At 41.4% G+C, this 17904-nt stretch overlaps 1 protein-coding gene, 1 long non-coding RNA gene and 1 pseudogene across 2 annotated transcripts; all 3 read right to left on the minus strand.

Moving 5' to 3' along the window:
• Positions 1–875: 875 nt before the first annotated feature.
• Positions 876–6389, minus strand: LOC124276808 (ADP-ribosylation factor-like protein 2). The gene is made up of 5 exons (XM_046712463.1): positions 6149–6389; positions 4908–4985; positions 4600–4673; positions 3607–3838; positions 876–1545 (listed from the first exon to the last, which is right to left on the minus strand). Exons 1-5 carry the CDS (start codon positions 6207–6209, stop codon positions 1313–1315), a joined length of 678 nt encoding a protein of 225 aa, XP_046568419.1. The 5' UTR covers positions 6210–6389; the 3' UTR covers positions 876–1312.
• A 2078-nt stretch (positions 6390–8467) lies between these two features.
• On the minus strand, positions 8468–11866 carry LOC124276812 (annotated as a pseudogene).
• Positions 11867–13194: 1328 nt separating this feature from the next.
• On the minus strand, positions 13195–17465 carry LOC124276814. Its single transcript, XR_006898664.1, has 5 exons — positions 17159–17465; positions 16559–16631; positions 15481–15554; positions 14590–14842; positions 13195–13989 (listed from the first exon to the last, which is right to left on the minus strand). It is a non-coding gene; the product is annotated as an uncharacterized LOC124276814 (long non-coding RNA).
• Between the last annotated feature and the right edge of the window lie 439 nt (positions 17466–17904).

The following is a 17904-nucleotide window of genomic DNA, read 5'->3' on the forward strand; positions in this document are numbered from 1 at the left end:
GATATGTACATTGTCAACTTTGGATCATGTTATGCACAGTATGAACATTCAGCTACATAATTTACAGTGTCACTATGCAATCAAATAATTTACAGTGTCAGTGTCATCAAATAATTTAGTGTCAATTCAAATAATTTACAGTGTCACTATGCAATCAAATAATTTACAGTGTGTCAACTAATTGCAACTGTGAATAATTTGACACACTGTGTCACTATGCAATTGAATAATTTACAGTGTCACTATGCAATCAAATAATTTACAGTGTCACTATGCAATCAAATAATTTACAGTGTCACTATGCAATCATATAATTTACAGTGTCACTGCAATCAAATAATTTACAGTGTCACTATGCAATCAAATAATTTACAGTGTCACTATGCAATCAAATAATTTACAGTGTCACTATGCAAGTTTACAGTGTCACTTTGCAATCAATGTCACAGTGTCACTATGCAATCAAATAATTTTACAGTGTCACTATGCAATCAAATAATTTACAGCGTCACTATGCAATCAAATAATTTACAGTGTCACTATGCAATCGAATAATTTACAGTGTCAACATGAGATCAAATATCATACAGTTTATCATGCAATCAAATAATATAGAGGGTCAAATTCCAGCACATAATGTCAACATGCGAATATATATTATATAGGAATCATTTCACCACACGTGAAGGGCGACACATGGCACCCTCAGCAACACGTACAACTAATAGGAATGGTTGGTTGGTCAGGTTCGCTGATTTGGTTGACACATGCCATTGTATCCCATCCCAATTGCGTAGATCGATGCCCATGATGTCATCACTAGATTGTCTGGTACAGACTCGATTATTTACAAACTGTTACATATAGCTGGACTATTGCCGAGTGCGGTGTAAAACTAAATTCACTCACTCACTCATCCTCCTCCCACTGGATTATGTGGCCAGGTTGTCACGGATATAGTCTGGATAATCTGACAAGTCTCCTGGTTAGTTACAGAGGCACTGTCCAGCTGATGCAAGTCATAGTATGGGATCATTCAAGTGAAGTGTGAAATACTTTCTTCATACACATACACTGTGTTTCCCGAACCAAATCTTTACTATAGACCCTTTGATCTTGATATAGGTCATTAAACAAGAAAGATCCCATTACATGTAGTACATACATGTTTGGTGCATCACACGAACACCTTGCTGTCACTGGGGATTCGGATCCAACAGATTGATTAAGGCGAATACGAAAAGGAATTGTGGGGATGACACAATGGACAAACAGTCAAATCAATATTTTCATTTGCGTATGGGTCTTCAGATCATTTAAATTCATTCAAATTTTGGGAGGAATTTTTAAAATATCCAAATATTCCTGCCATGTAGGTAAAGATGGACCAAGCTCCCCGTTTCCTGACTGTGACTGCGTCGGTCTCTTTGTTGTGTGGGGAAGTATTCGAGCCTTCACACGGACTCCGGAAGTCCTGGATCAGCCAATCCATGGCGTCCTTAAGGCCCTGCCTGGAGACAACACTGCAGCCTATAATGTTGGCCCCTGGAAGCATACATGTAAGTTCATTCACTTCGAAACGATCTCATTCAAAGCAGATTTTAATTCTCGCTACCGCTAAGCTAAGATCTTGGGACATTACAGACGACGTCAGAACCGTTCACTAGCTTTGAAAACACATCAATTGACTAACAAGAAGTCGATACAAGTTAACCGAGACATGTAATGATAGGCTAAAACTGTATGCCAGTTTTACCCACATGTTCTCAAAATTCTCTTCCTTTCAAAATGTTTATCCGAAGTAGTGAGAGATGAAAGTTTTGACCAGACTCATGATGAACTGTCCTCTGATTTTTTGTCACTGGAGGCGAGAATTAAGATCTTATTTCAATAAGATTGTCAAGTACCTTCCTGAGGCACAACAATCAGTAACTAGGGCATATATAATTGTTGGAAACAAAGTAAAGTCCAAGGCCCTAATTCTTCCTAGTAGAAACATGAACATTTTACAAGAATGTCTTGGTATTGCTTCTCTAATACGTTATAAACTGTAACAGCTATTCTGTTATAATATACTACCGACAAAAAATAAGGGGACAGATGAAATGATAGTGAATGTGAAATTGCTCTGAATGTCCACTAAATCAAATGTGGGCGTAAAGTTCAATATCTGGTGTATCAACCATGTTGGATAACACATTCACGACACCTTGATGGCATACTGTTGATTAATTTCCCGGATGGCTGCCCATGGTATTGCCCGCCATTCCTCCTGAAGAGCTGCATCAAGCTGGACCAGGTTGACGCGTGCGGGGTCCCTGGCGTACACCCTTCGACCGAGAATGTCCCATAGATGGTCAATTGGGGACAGGTCTGGGGACTGAGAGGACCAGTCCAATGTCTGTATGCCCTCTCGTCGGAGGATAAGCTGTGACAATTTGGGCCCGATGTGGTCTGGCATTATCATCTTGGAATTCAGAATTCCTGCCGATGATCCTAGCCAGTGGAGTCACGACAGGACGCAAAATTTCGTCAACGTATCGCTGACCAGTAAAGGATCCATTAACGATGACCAGATCTGATCTCCTGTCATGTGTAACCCCGACCCACACCATGACACTATCACCCCCATATCGATCATGATCAATAATTGCCGCTCTGGCATACCGCTCACCGCTACGGCGCCAACAACGTTTTCTGCCATCTGTGAATCTGAGGCAAAACCTTGACTCATCTGAGAACATGGTGTAACGCCGATGGCGCAAAGCCCGTCCCTGATGCTGCCTAGCCCATGCCTATCTTTGGCGCCCTGAAAGGCCGCCTTGCTTTCAGACGTGCTTGATTGAGCCGGTTTGTAACGGTTGAGTGTGACATTTGTCGCCCAGTGAGTGTACGGAATTCCCTATTGATGGCAGGTGCTGATTTGAACCTATTGCGTAGGGCCATTAATGTAATGAGACGATCCTGTCGTGGTGTCGTTGATTTTGGTCTGCCACGCCCAGGTCTCATTGCCCACAGGCGAGAAATTACACTTTTTGATTTACCCAACATTCGGGCAACTTGACACAATGATGTCACCCCTTCTATCATCCCCACAATTCTCCATTTTGTTTGTTCATTGAGATGCTGCCTCGGAGGCATTTTTCAGCATGTGTTCAACTCTCTTGCATTAGTGATTGTGAGTTCTCCAATACGTTGACAGAGGTTGACTTGTGTGTGCACGTGCATCACGTGTTGGTAATGCTTCATGTGGAATTTCATTGTCATTGGATGTTGCGTTTGGGTGCAACGCTACGGTAACGCACCCTTTCACCTCTACGTTTGCTACATTCAGTTTCTTAGTTCCCTTATTTTTTGTCGATAGTATATATTATGACCGCGTAACCGCAGAGGAACACCATTATTTATGACCTTGAACAATATATTTCTGGACTTTAAAACGAATGTAAACAATTGAATCATTAACTGTTGGTATTTTAATCAGATGGTTCCGCACATTAAAGACTGATGAGATAGAGCTTGAATAAACAAGTAGCAATTTGAGCTTTATCTCAACCTTCATCTCATTTCGACATATATAGGCGATAATTCCTTCCTGAAACTTACGGTGTGTCTTGAGTATGTTCTGGAAGTCCAGTGCCTCGGCAACCTCTGTTACTGTCATGGCGTCCCGTCGATCCTGTTTGTTGGCAAGGACGAGGAAAGGAATGTCCTTGTGGTCTTCATAATTTGCGGTAAGCCTCAGCTCCTCCTGAGCCTCCTGTATGCGTGCCCGGTCGTCGCTGTCCACCATGAACAGGACGACATCTGGGTGTGTGTAGTAGAACCGGCGTCTATACTGGAACTGGGGAAAACAACAGGTCAAAAGTGTGAACCAACGTGGCAATGCTCGACAATCCAGTGATCAATGTCATGAGCATCAATCTATGCAATTGGGATGTGTCAACCAAGTCGGCGAGTCTGACCACCTGTTAGGTGACTATTACGCGTGAGTTTAGTTTTACGCCGCCTTTAGCAATATTCCAGCAGTATCACGACGGGGGGACATCCGAAATGGGCATAACACATTGTACATTGTAGGGAATCGAACCGTGGTCTTCGGGGTAACGCTTACACCACAAGGCTACCCCACCGCCCGTCACGCCTGTCACGTAGCAGGGTAACACTGTGGGTGAGGGAATTACTTGGGTGTAGGCCGTTATTAATATTATTTTATCCATGTGTTAACGTGGCGTGTGCCCAAGGCGATAAAGACCTAAGACATTACACCACGCCAGTTACAACAAAAATGTGATTTTTGTCAACAAATATGCATACATGCACGCACCCACCAACACGCACTGCCCGCTTTCAAAGTTTGCATGTTACGTTATTAACATCGTCAACTGAGATGCATGTCATAGAACTTAGTTTAATCCTTATCGACTTTACATGCGCTTGACCATTGGCAATAATTAGTTAGAAAGTCACACGATCCTTGTTGTATAAGAAAACCGATAGATTGAAATAAATCATAAATTGTGAATATGTGATATTATAACATCCAAAGTTTAATTCTGATCTACCAAAATTTGGTATACACCCTTTGGTATAACTGACCACACGACGTCTTTGCTCAAAGTCAATCAGGGTCACGTTGATGTTCTTGTAGAGTAGTGTCCATTTGGATTCACCTAAAACATAGTACGAAAACACTATTAGCTGATGCACAAAAAGAAAGTACACGCCTGATTCTATGGGATTATTATCCCAAAACAACGGCGCTGGTCGTAAATATGCTGAAAAGGTGTAGTGACTGGCTTACAAGCACACTTGCGTTACATCACTTCTAAATACCCCTCATGGGCAAGTTACGCAGATATATAAGTTATCATGCTAAATACATTTTATCGTAAGAACCTACTCACAGAGGGTATGTCGTGTTGGCTGAAGGCCTTCTGACGTTATTCGGTGTAACAGTGACGTTTTTCCTGCATTATCAAGCCCTGGAAAATATAAGGACATATTATTGGATAGGACATGTTCACCTTACCATCTAAAAGGCATACATATTTATGCATACTGGCTTCTTTCACGGGGTCTGGTGTCAGGTTTTTGCCTAAATATAAGTGGTTGAAACGAAGACAACAATAACTCTTTATAAACGTTTGGTTCTTTTAATAATTTCAGGCTGTGAAGATCAAGGTGAGAATTGGTTTTCACTAACCCAGGCTTGTCATAAGTGGCAACTAACGGGATCACCTGTTTAGGCTAAATGATTAGATTGATGCATGGATGCTCATGGTGTCAAATACTGGATTGTCTGGTCCAGCCACAGGAATAGCAGGGATATTTCTGATTGAAACAGTGGCAACAACAACAATAACAACAACTATCAGTTCGGTGATTTTGTTTTAATATGAAAGGTCATTTCAATAGTTATGAATAATGAGGATTTATTGACACTGCCTGGTCAAAAGGACTGGCCTAATAAGGTTAATCGTACATGATTTAATGTCACTGTTTCGAAACGTCACACCCTGCTACCAAAAAGCAACAGACGTACCATGCTTATGCATGTATACATGGAATGTTGTTTGTTGAAGAATTTTAAGACATACATTTCTAAAAAACAAGGAGCGGTGGGGAAGCCTAGTGGTTAACGTGTTCGCTCGTCACGCAGAAGACCCGGGTTCGATTCCCCACATGGGTACAATGTGTGAAGCCCATTACTGGTGTCCCCCGTTGTGATATTGCTGGAATATTGCTAAAAGCGGCGTAAGTCTAAACTCACTCACTGAGACACAGCAATAATGATTCCACTGAAGCGGCAACTCACTCACTCACTCCAAAAACAAAACAAAAAATGATCCTTTGCGCAGGTTTCTTCAACAGCTCATTATAAATGTCAGTTTTAAAAAATGCGTGAAACTGTGAACATGCCAAAAATATACCAGCCTACATTTGTCCCCTTGTAAAAAGGAACGCTTATATGGTATCAGTAAATCAGCACATTCTGTAAAATACATAGACTCTAACTACGTGAGTTTTCTGAGCCATAATTAGGAGGTAAATGTGTGACGTGTTTAGTCCACGTGCTTCTTTTGGTCATGCAGTCTTTTACTATGACTCGATGACTACCTTTAACGTAAAAGTACTATGTACATACCATGCATGAGAACTTTCACTTCCTTCCTTAGCCATGGCAGCATACTAATATATTGTCCCATTTTGTTTATCGATTGTTGCCTGTGTCAGCTCTAAGCTCAGTACACCGTATACGTTCTTATATTCTGCCCGTCCTCTTCAGTACTACTTGAAATACAGCCGAGACGACTGGTGTGTATAAGTATATATACATCGAGCCCACACCGTGGATTTCTAACTCTGTCAATAACACGTTGGCCGGGCGTACGTTACGGTAATTCCCGTGGACTGTTACTGATATCGGATATTGATGTGGACACGGTCAAAGTACGCTATCTAAGGCAAACGTGATGCATTATCCACTATAACCTTACAGGCTGATATCGTGCAGTGAACACTCCGGAATATGGTTTTACCGATACACAAAGTTTTATGATCGAATGATCGTCAGGAACGACTGTTATACCGCACTAATCTCTGTCTTTGTTTACCTATCAAATCGACGGCAGTCGGAAGTACATAACGGTCAATAGTCCAGGCGGCTTGGATCACTGAGCAAGAGCAGCATTCCCAGAGAACCAGGCTAAAATCCGTACAACTTAATAATACAAGCGCAGGTAAAACATCCACGGATATTTGCGTGACGCTTAGGATTAATAGGATTTATGAAGAATGTCCGTAAATGTTTTAATCTTTCAGTTTATAATCATGTAGTTCATTTAGCTGTGTAAATGTCCTATTATCAATATATTTTTAGGAAGAATTTAGCAGCAGATAGATAGGTCTTCGTATTTTCACTGACACCGCAATTCATAGTCGCTATAAGAGTTAAAATGTCATATATACACAGTCGTGCAAAAGGTATTCTGCACTTGACGTAATTTCCATAGACTTACAGGTTAATTTAGTGTAGCATAAATAATTTTCATGAATTTAATTTTTGTAAGATCCAAGTAATATTTTTGCAAATTTTTGAGGAATCATCTTACCTACAATCACATAATTTATGTTTAATTTTCCGTTGCCAATTTATCGAATGGCAACAATTTAATTAACATATGTACAGTGCCGTGAACTCCTTTAACATGGCGGCCCATGGGAGTGTGCATTGTGGAACCATACGTAAGTTGATAAATGTGATGTCATTAGTTAAATAGTGGTCGGAAAATTAAACTGAAATTATGTGCGCAGAGCAGAGATGATTTGAAATTTGCCTGTCAGTATTTTACAAAGATCCATCCCAAACTCACATCATGAAAATTATTCATGCTACACTAAATTAACCTGTAAGTGTATGGAAATTACGTCAAGTGCCGTATACTTTTTGCACGACATACGCTTCAGCATCTCATGTAGTGCACGTTTAAAGCCAAATGCATAGATTATGCTATAAACAAACGCGTAGTGCAAAGCTTCTTCAGCAGTGATGCTTTTGTGTCAATGAGCATTTAAATACTCGCTTTAATCAAAGTTGGATAAAGTATATTTCATGTTCTACTGTTTTTTGCAATAACAGGATATGCTAAGTCAGCACTGCGCCGGAGTGTGAGTACCACATCCGTTTCAAATCTGAAAACTTTTCACCTTCGTTACAATCACAATCCGTGCAGTGATAACTTTTGCAAAGAACCGTGCAGTAGTCGGGACTGGTTGCGTTTCTAGTCAAAGGAGGTAATCGTGTCTATATGAGAGATCCACTGGTTTGTCCGTCCTAGAACTCTTAGCTCATCGCTAAACTTTTTTAAGGGTAGGTTGCCACATCTGTCGTGGGCTGACAGTGTACAACCGTGGGCTTGAGCTAATCACATACACCAAACCAAAGTTATGCGTCTTGTCTCAAAGGGATTCTGTTTTGCAAACGGTAAATATATTACGAGAAATGTCAAAGGTTCAGTTTAAGTATATCAAAGTTCATGTGAGAGGAATGCTCTGGGACTCGAACTCGAAATGGGCCAGAATAACAGCCTTTATCCCTACATCCCTCAGTATCGCAGGCAAAAAATCTTCAATAGAACTTTGTGAGTTTCAGGACAACAAATACCAATTGCGTTTTAATGGCTTACAATATAGTTACGAATGTTCTTAACATTATGCGCGTAAGACGGAATACAGCTTCGTCTTGGAAATGAACAGCGTTCGGTAGATATCTTTGGGTGTCGCATCAGTAATGGACGAAGATGAGTCACTTGTTTGGTACTTGCCATTGTTTACACTATTTTCACTTGCAACATAAACTAATGAATTCATCTGTTAATCATTCAAATCGTGTATAAGATTCAGATAATGTAATGACTGAAATTCCACATTCTACAATTAACAAAACGGCAAAATATTTCAGATATTTTAGAAAGTAGCCATCTATTTTATTACGATAGCAATTACATACATTTTGAAGTTCCCAGGGGACTGAAAACGCCCGGATTAAAAGAAACGAAGTCAAGGTACATTTTGATGTGTGTTGTCTTCTAATCCCCTCACATAATTACCCTATTGTCAAGGAAGACTTCAATGCACTATCAGTTGTCAAAATGAAGAATTGCTAACCAGGAACCTATAACTAATGGTTTCGAACCAACGAAAATGGACTCATTCATTCAAGCCCTCTGTGCCCAGAACTGAAATTGGTCTCGAAGGTCTGCACAGACTACTGTGCTCATTATCCTACAAGTCTTTGTTCAACCCAGTTTCGGTAGTAATGCTTTGAAGTGCTCCAGATTTCCTTTCACGTAAGTGGACGTTGACCAGGGAGTCTTTTCAGTCTTCTCTGTTCCACCGCGTCACCTCTTTCCCTTGTCACTAGGGTCAACTTCCCGGCTTTTCCGTGACGTCTCAAGTTCACGAGACAACCAGTCCATAGCTTCATTCAGTCCATCCCTACGCTGGCACAACATCCCATAATGTTGGCTCCCTGAAACAAGTAATTCGATGTTCTTCACAAGATTATCTTTTGTTTGCTAGTTTGTTGTTGTTTAACGTCGGACTCACTAATATTCCAGCTATGATACAGCGGTCTGTAAATAATCGAGTTTGGATCAGACATTGACATCATTAGCATCGATCTACGCAATTGGGACACGATGATGTGTCAACCAAATCAGTGAGTCTGATCACCCGATCCCGTTAGTCGCCTCTTTCGACAAGCATGGGTTGCTGAAGACCAATTCTAACCTGGATCCCATATGTTTGCTAGTCTGACTAACATGGTGTAATTTTAATTTTAGATTTCCGGTGGACACTGCTCAGAAGTGACAGTAAGATATGTATGGCGAGCGAGTTTGGTTTTACGCCGCTTTTAGCAATATTCCAGCAACATCACGGCGGGGGACACCAGAAATGGGCTTCACACGTTGTACCCATGTGGAGAATCGAATCCGGGTCTTCGGCGTGACGAAGATATGTATGGGCGCGAGAGAGCCTTTATGTTTCAACTTACTGTGCATTTTCCGTACATTGTCGAAGTTTACTGCCTCGGCAACTTCTGGCACTGTCATGGCGTGGGGTAGATCCTGCTTGTTGGCGAGAACGAGGAAGACAGCGTCCTTAAATTCCTTCTCGTCGAGCAAGCGTCCCAGCTCGTCTTTGACTTCCTCAATACGTTCCCTGTCGTTGCTGTCAACAACGAAGAGTACGGCGTCGGTGCCGTGGTAGTAGTACCGATATAGAGGGCGCTGGTGAACACAGGGATTGTTTTCAATGACTAATATGTTACATATCTTGTTATCTTCATATACTAGTATATTGTTTTGGCTATTTGGCCCCCTTGGCTTATCAAGTGAGTGCCATTGGCTCTGTGTGTCTGTATAAGTGTGCATGCGTTCATGCAATCCCTCTTTATCCCAAAGGGACTGACCAACTGACTTTCAGGGACGTTTAATCTCAAAATCCTTTAAAATAATCAAGTTTCAGACTGTTGAAAAAATAAAATTCTCTGCTAGAAATATACAAATTATTATAATTAAGGCTTTGCCCTGAATATCAAATGGATGGTCCATAGCTGGCACTGATGGCGTGAAGATAGTGTTTCTACAAGTTACTACAGCAGTAGCTATGGTAAATGTTGGGAGTATGTACTTACTACGGCCGACCTTCCGCCAACATCCCAGGCTATAATGCGTATGTTTTATAGGACACCGTCTCTTGAACAAAACCTGAAATAGTTGAAACATATTGTAACCAGCAGGCCGTCAGCCCTTGAGGAGTGAGTGAGTGAGTGAGCTTTGAGTTTACGCCGCACTCTGCAATATTCCAGCTTATATATATGGAGGTCTGTAAATAACCGAGTCTGGACCAGACAATCCAGTGATCAACAGCATGAGCATCGATCTACGCAATTGGGGAACCGATGACATGTGTCAACAAAGTCAGCGAGCCTGACCACCCGATCCCGTTATTCGCCTCTTGCGACAAGCATGGTTATTGAAGATCGAGTATTCATACCCGGACCTTAACGGGTCCGTCAGCCTTGACTATATATCTACAGTCTTGAGATTCATATAGAAAACCAACTGGTTTAAGCCACATTAAATCTGTGAAAGAGGATACTCGTATTAACTGAACACCAGCAGGTCATCACATTGATGACATTTTAACCAGCTTTTTGATCGGTCATCATGACGAGGCAACCTGCCTTGTTTCAGGTTCGAGTGAGTTTAGTTTTACGCCGCACTCAGCAATATTCCAGCTATATGGAGGAGGTCTGTAAATAATCGAATCTGGACCAGACAATCCAGTGATCATCAGCATGAGCATCGATCTACGCAATTGGGAACCGATGACATGTGTCAACCAAGTCAGCAAGCCTGACCACCCGATCCCGTTAGTCGCCTCCTACGACAAGCATAGTCGCCTTTTGTGGCAAGCATGGGTTGCTGAAGACCTGTTCTACCCCGGATCTTCACGGGTGTTTCAGGTTCGAGTCCTAACACTGTATTACACCACCCCTCAGCAGTGATACTCACCTATCGTTGGGTTAGTGTCAACCACCTCTCCAAGTTTCAGCTTGTACAGTATAGTTGTTTTCCCAGCAGCGTCAAGGCCTGCACAGAAACATGACGGAACCTAATATTACTGTGTCACTCAGCGACATATGTGTTGGTATTCGATAAGTACCATCTTGTTACGGGTTTTCGGATGCTTAAGGAAATCCGTTGTTGGTTCGATTATCAAATGAACAATTACAAATCATGTGAGTAACTTAATACAGGCAACTTTATCTTACACATGAACTGAAATCCGAGTATATGAGCATCCTGCCTCGTTATAACGCGTGTTCGGTATGAAACAGCAGTGGATAGTCACAATCATGTTAAAATAGTGAATACAAAATATGTGACAACTGCCTACATTTGAAAGAGAGTAGTGTTAGTTAGTTACATATATACTTTTATAACTTTCTGATTTGGACATACACATGACATAAATATGATCAAGAGCATTATTAAAGGGTATAATCTGAAGACCGGTAAAATCTGTAAAGTTCCAAAGAAAAAGATAAGGACGGCACGATAAGTATGAAACGGACTGTTAACAGACAACCATACACCTACCATGCATAATCAGCTTCACTTCCATCTTCTTAAACCATCTGTGTGACGATCTACTCACGTACTGACCCATGTTAATGGGCACTGTTCAGAGAATTACACGGAAACAAAGTTATGTTGTCAGCTGTCACTGAGCGAATGACACAATCATCGTCAATAACGACTGTTACATATACCGCCCCCATCTCGTATGTTTGTTTACCTGGCAAATCCACGATGGCCGGAAGTACGTCACGGTGTACAACAGGGAGAATCATGCAAGCGCACGTAAAATATCCCTGGCAATGCGCTTGAAATACTTTAAGTCAAGCAGAATGCTCATATTACCAGTATGTTTGGACGATATCATAACGACTGAGTTTTATTTATTCAACTTTTCGTCTTCGTAAATGGATATATATTTCAGGTATCGTTCTTCCCATACAGCTGGGTCTGTCTATAAATATAGGGGAATACAGTATTTGCGGTCGGATGAAATGTTGGCATATTATGTTTCCAAACCTGAAACAGCTGTGAGCTTCCTCGAGCTTACCAACAACGCAAAATTGTTTGTTGAGCGAAGGTGTCGTGAAAAGAAAATTCAATGTTCGCTTTCATACATTACATCTCACATACAACTAAATACCATATAATAAATTATTAATGAATTATATGGTCTCTGATACAACAAATTGGCAGATTGTATAATCTGTTGTATCTTCACCTGGTTCTGGCATGTCTAAGGGACGTAGAACCTCATCGAGCGACCTGGCTACGTACGTATCTGTGAGAGAATTGGGTTTACAGCTGCTCTGAACAGTATGTGGTTGTGACATCACATATCAGGGGCGGTGGTGTAGCTCAGTGGTTAAAGCGTTCTCTCGTCACGCCGAAGATCCAGGTTCAATTCCCCACATGGATACTGACTGACTGAGTTTAGTTTTACGCCGCAGCAAATGTCCAACCATCACGGCGGGGACATCAGAAATGGGCTTAACACATTGTGCCCATGTGGGGAATCGAACCGGATCCTCGGCGTGACGAGCCAACGCTTTAACCACTAGGCTACCCCACCGCCCCCACATGGATACAATTAGTGAAGCCCATTTCTGGTGTCCCCCGCCGTGATATTGCTGAAATATTGCTAAAAGCGGCGTAAAACCATATTCAGCTTTAGTGACGCACGCTGGGCTCTTTCCCGTTTATCCATGACAAATAGGAGTGATGCATTTGAACCAAACCTGAGTTGATCCTGACACAACAAAGGGACGGAACTGCATTGCGATCCATTATATCCATGTGATGCACGTAATTGTTCCGATTCTCCCTAAGGTATTGGTTGGCACGCGGGATTTAATATTTTTCGCTGAGTTGGAAATATAGCAGTCATGTGTAGCGGCATTAGTTAACTTCTTTGCTAGATGCACCTAACTGTACATGGCTGAAACTTGCGTTCCATCTTTGTAAAAACTGCTGGTTGCTGGTCCGAACTCCACATTCACAAGGCCTTTAAGGGACATTATCCACTTTGGTGACCAAGAACTGCTTTCAGGCAACGATATTTAATCCAATGAATTTGTGAAACAAATGATTCCTTTTATGTGTAATTTACACAGTGATGCAATATGTCGGTACATCGGTCAATATACCGTTTCATATAACAAGAACAATTTTAAAATGCGCATATAATCAAATACAACCATAAATGATGATTGCAGTGTACGTGATGAAAAAAACAGATACGTCATGAACTAAACAAGAATATCTTGTTAAGCTCCCATGCAAGCTTAAATCTGTCTAGACTCACTTAAGTATGGAAATCATTTCTGAGGCAAAACAGTTTTCTATTCTTTATTAACCAGTGGACACTTCTTGGGGTGAATCTCATATAGTAATCTGGAGGATGAACAGCTCATGCTAAAATCGAATGACAAGTGCCATGTTATACTCAGTCAGTAATATACATATACATTGTGGTCGGTGCTGCATTGGTTCCGTTCAGTTGAGACGAGCTCAGTTCTGGGTTCCCAGCAGTCGTATTTGGAAATAAACCACGACCTGTTATCACAGTAAGCTATTGTGCCCATTATCATACAAGCTGGAGTTCAACCCAGCTTCGGTATGAACGCTTTCAGGGACTCCAGTGGTCCTTTCATGTAGGTGGACAGAGACCAGGGAGACTTTTCTGTCTTCTTCCCCGAAGACCCATCTGTTTCCGGGTCACTAGGGTTAGCATCCGGGCGTTTCAGTGACCTCCCGTGGACAAGTGCCTGTGACATCCAGTGCAGGGCGTCATAAAGACCCTCACCAGAGATAGCACTGCACGCCATGACTGTCGCTTCTGAAATAAGACATTTGAATGAGTTTCTCTCATTATAGCTAAACAATGACGTCATACTGTAGCTCACCTGGATATGTAGTCAACAGATAATGTTCATATTGTCAAAGTGAGTGAGTGAGTGAGTATGGTGTGATGTCGCCTTAGCAATATTCCAGCCCATATGATGATGGGGAACACAAGAAATAAGCTTCACGCATTGTACTCATGTGGGGAATCGAACCCGGGTCTTAACCACTAGGCTACCCAACGCCCCTCAAAGTGTCAAAGGCGAACTGTGCATATACATTAAACCAATACATGGAATAATACATGTCTTAATGTATTTTCTCCAAATTCAGTCTATAGATATTTTAGAATTCATTCTCTTTCACAAATACTTATTAATTCCTTGTCTGTCATATTTTTTAAACAAGATATACTGTAAGAAAGAGGACTCACAAAGCTCATCCAAATACGAAATTATACACTATGAACAAAAACTGATCATTGCATTTAGCATTTCATGGCGGTATCTGAGTTCAAACATGTATAAGAAGTTTCACTTAACGCATTCTTTATGGTGCATCTAATGATATACCAATTATATATTCCTCATCTTACTATGTGTTTTCTCAGTATCCTCGGGAAATCCCACTGCTCGGGGCAAAACCCTGGTACTGTCACTGCACCCGAGATAGTCCTGCTTTGTTGGCGAGGACGAGGAAGACAGCGTCCCTGGAGGTCCCCTGCCCCTCAACCAAGCGTCCCAGCTCATCTTTGGATTCCCTCAATACGTTCCCCTTCGTCGTCGCTGTCAACCAATGTAAAGAGTACGGCGTCGGTGTTTGGGCAGTAGTGGCGATACAGAGGGACGCTAAATTCGACAAAAAGACATTTCATCATTGAATTCCATGTTTGGTCAGGATTGTTTATAAAGGTTGAAATGGAGTGACGACGATGACATAAGCATATTTGGTCGCTATTAGGATATCGTGCAAACATATAACAACCACTCTTTGTAAGGCATTAGGTAACAAACCTGTGTGGGTACATTACGTGTTTCACTGATTTCTGCACATTGCAACCTTTGGGAATCGAACCGGTCTTCGTAGCGAGATGATCAACCGCCTTAAGCACCGGCATACTCCCACCGCCCCCTGAGTATCATGAATATGGGTGAGCTATAAATGCATACTTCCAAAACACGCGTATCGTGTGATCTGTGCATTATTTATTTCAATCGATTGCACCAAACCACACCCTCAGACACTTGGTTAGAATCGGTCTTCACCAACTCATGCTTACTGTAATGGACAACAAACGGGATCGCGGCAAGGGTCACTCGACCCATTACATATGTCATGTCATTACGAAGATTGATGTTCATGATATCAGTCACTGGGGATTGTCTGGTCCAGACTCGATTATTTACATACCGCTGTCATATAGCTGGAATACTGCGGAGTGCGGTGTTAAATAAACAAACACGACAAAGGAGTATCCCAAACTTACGATTTTACCCCTTCCACCTACATCCCAGGCTGTTATGTTGACGTTCTTGTATCTAACTGTCTCCACATTGAAACCTGAAGTTACAAAACAAAATCTGTATTCAATCTTTTTGGAGGGACAAACCCAAAACTCTTTCGATGAGCTATGTATTGCAGTGAATGAGGATAGGAAGTTTACAGTTACGGGTTGCCAGTGTAAAGGGTGACCTGAAGATGGCAAATCGCCCTGTTTCCATCATACATGGAACAACAAATCATCTGACTGTTACAGCAGGCCCTGCATGGCTGATCTATCCTTCATAGGAATATTTCCGAATATGTGTAAAGTTTCATTAAAGGATACCTGTTTGTTTTAGTGATATTATACAAATATACTGAACAACATTAGAAACGCACCACCCATATAATACGAAATATCCCCGTCAGACTGAAATGTACCATGATATCTGAGCAATCGGCGCAGTACCTTATGTGGTGCGTTTCTATTGTTGTTCAGTATAACAAACAATTAATACAGACATATTCATACCTGATGGGATAATGAGGTGTGGTGAGGTGAAATTGGGCTTAACGTCGTGCTGAGAATATTCTCGCTCATAGGACGACGTGCATGTGTATGTGTGCGTGCGGGTTGCTTTGTACCTAGCCCAGACTTACGCTGGTTTTATTAGTGTTAGCTCCAATTGAGATACATATGCCGCAGTGAACCATATTGAATTCTACCAAATATTCAGACACATATCATTATACTGACCTGAGCTGACAGTCCTTTATTGTTGTACCCATTAATGCCGAGCACCAGGTAGGGACCAACAAGTACCATATTTTAACGTCCTTTGGTATGACGCGGTCGGGGATCGAACCCGCAACCTTCGTTTCTCCGGCAGACGCTCTGGAATCAATTACACCACGGAGGCGGTCAATGGGATAATGGAACCCAAAAAGATGATGAATTATTAAATATATATCATTGAAAATTTAAAATATTTCGAGCATTTCTTAACTGTGGCCCTTTAATGGATCCATTCAAAACATTTATGCATTTGGTAAACTCCCCGGAAGACAATAATTTCTTCTACCAATTGTTGGAATGGCAAATAACCCTCCGAGTTTTAGCATGTACAATAGTGGTTTTCCCGGCAGCATCGAGCCCTGAAAGAAAAATTGTAAAGCGTATCATCCTTAATTTGATAAAACACACCCTACAAATATTTTTTAAAAAATCACTGAAAACAGATCGTGTATAAGTTTTTTGAATTCCAAAGTGCAAACAAATATAAAGCAGGAAAGAGAATGATGATTTTAAGAGGGGTCGTTTTTCTGGGAGGCTAAGTTTTACATATGACATGCAAAGGGTGGGGTGTCACTCACTTTTGCTACACAAAATTTAGTAGTACCTGCCAAGCACGAAACTGTACTTCATGTTTGTTGATCAGTGTAAGGATACTAAATTCGCTTGCGCGTGACGCAGCAGAGGTTGGGTCGCAACCCAGTGTGGGAATTTGGAGGGATATATCGTCCGGGTAGTCGTGGGCAAAACAAAAGCAACAACATATGTATTGGTCTGACCGAGGATTCGTGACTAATGTACCTCTTTGACATTTACTAATTGGAACTATAGAAGCAAACGTAAATAAAAACAAACTTACGAGAAAGTAAAACAAAATGACTATACCTACCATGCATGAGTGATCCTGGAATTTTCTCTTCTTCTTAAACCATCCAAGTTTTGGCGAAATACCGCCCCATGCTGAGCCAGGTTAAAACACACAGGAAATACTATTTAGCTCTTTCACAAATCTCAGTAACTCGTTGTTTTGAGAATTACTTGACTTGAGGTGTATGTATTGACACACACCTGGGTATGTGCAACGTTCTTCTTTATCAGCTGCCGTCGTTTTTTGAAGAATGCGTAAACAGCATAATCGCTTTCGTTGTTAATATCCAGCGCTTCACTACTACCACGTGGTTTTGTTTACCTGTCAAATCCACGGCGGTCGGAAATCTGTTGCGCCGTATAATCCGGATATGTGAATTACAGGAAGATACATAAAATATACACGCTCTAGAAACGTCCAAACTGGCAAGGTTCTGAAAGGTCTAACTTGAATGAAGATGTCTGCCAACGTGACAGTCGAATGTAAACGGTCAAATTCAATAACAGAACCAAACCTTAGCTGTCCGGACCCAGGAGAGATACTAATCCAGTGCAGTGTGGGATAAGCTCGCTTTCAATTCCTATGTAAGTACTGATTATCCAGGAAAGGTTAACTAACCTATAAACGAGTTTGAGACGTACGCCACGCACACACAACGTCGCGACAAGTAGGCTGTTAGAACTAAAGACGCCGAGAAAGCACAAATGTTCATTTTCAAATACATATATGTTTTGCACTATGATACAAAAAATATCCATGGTCCAAAT

Source organism: Haliotis rubra, unplaced genomic scaffold (genome assembly GCF_003918875.1).
Source record: "Haliotis rubra isolate DU_JTF1 unplaced genomic scaffold, ASM391887v1 Scf2132, whole genome shotgun sequence".
NCBI classification, from domain to species: Eukaryota; Metazoa; Mollusca; class Gastropoda; order Lepetellida; family Haliotidae; genus Haliotis; species Haliotis rubra.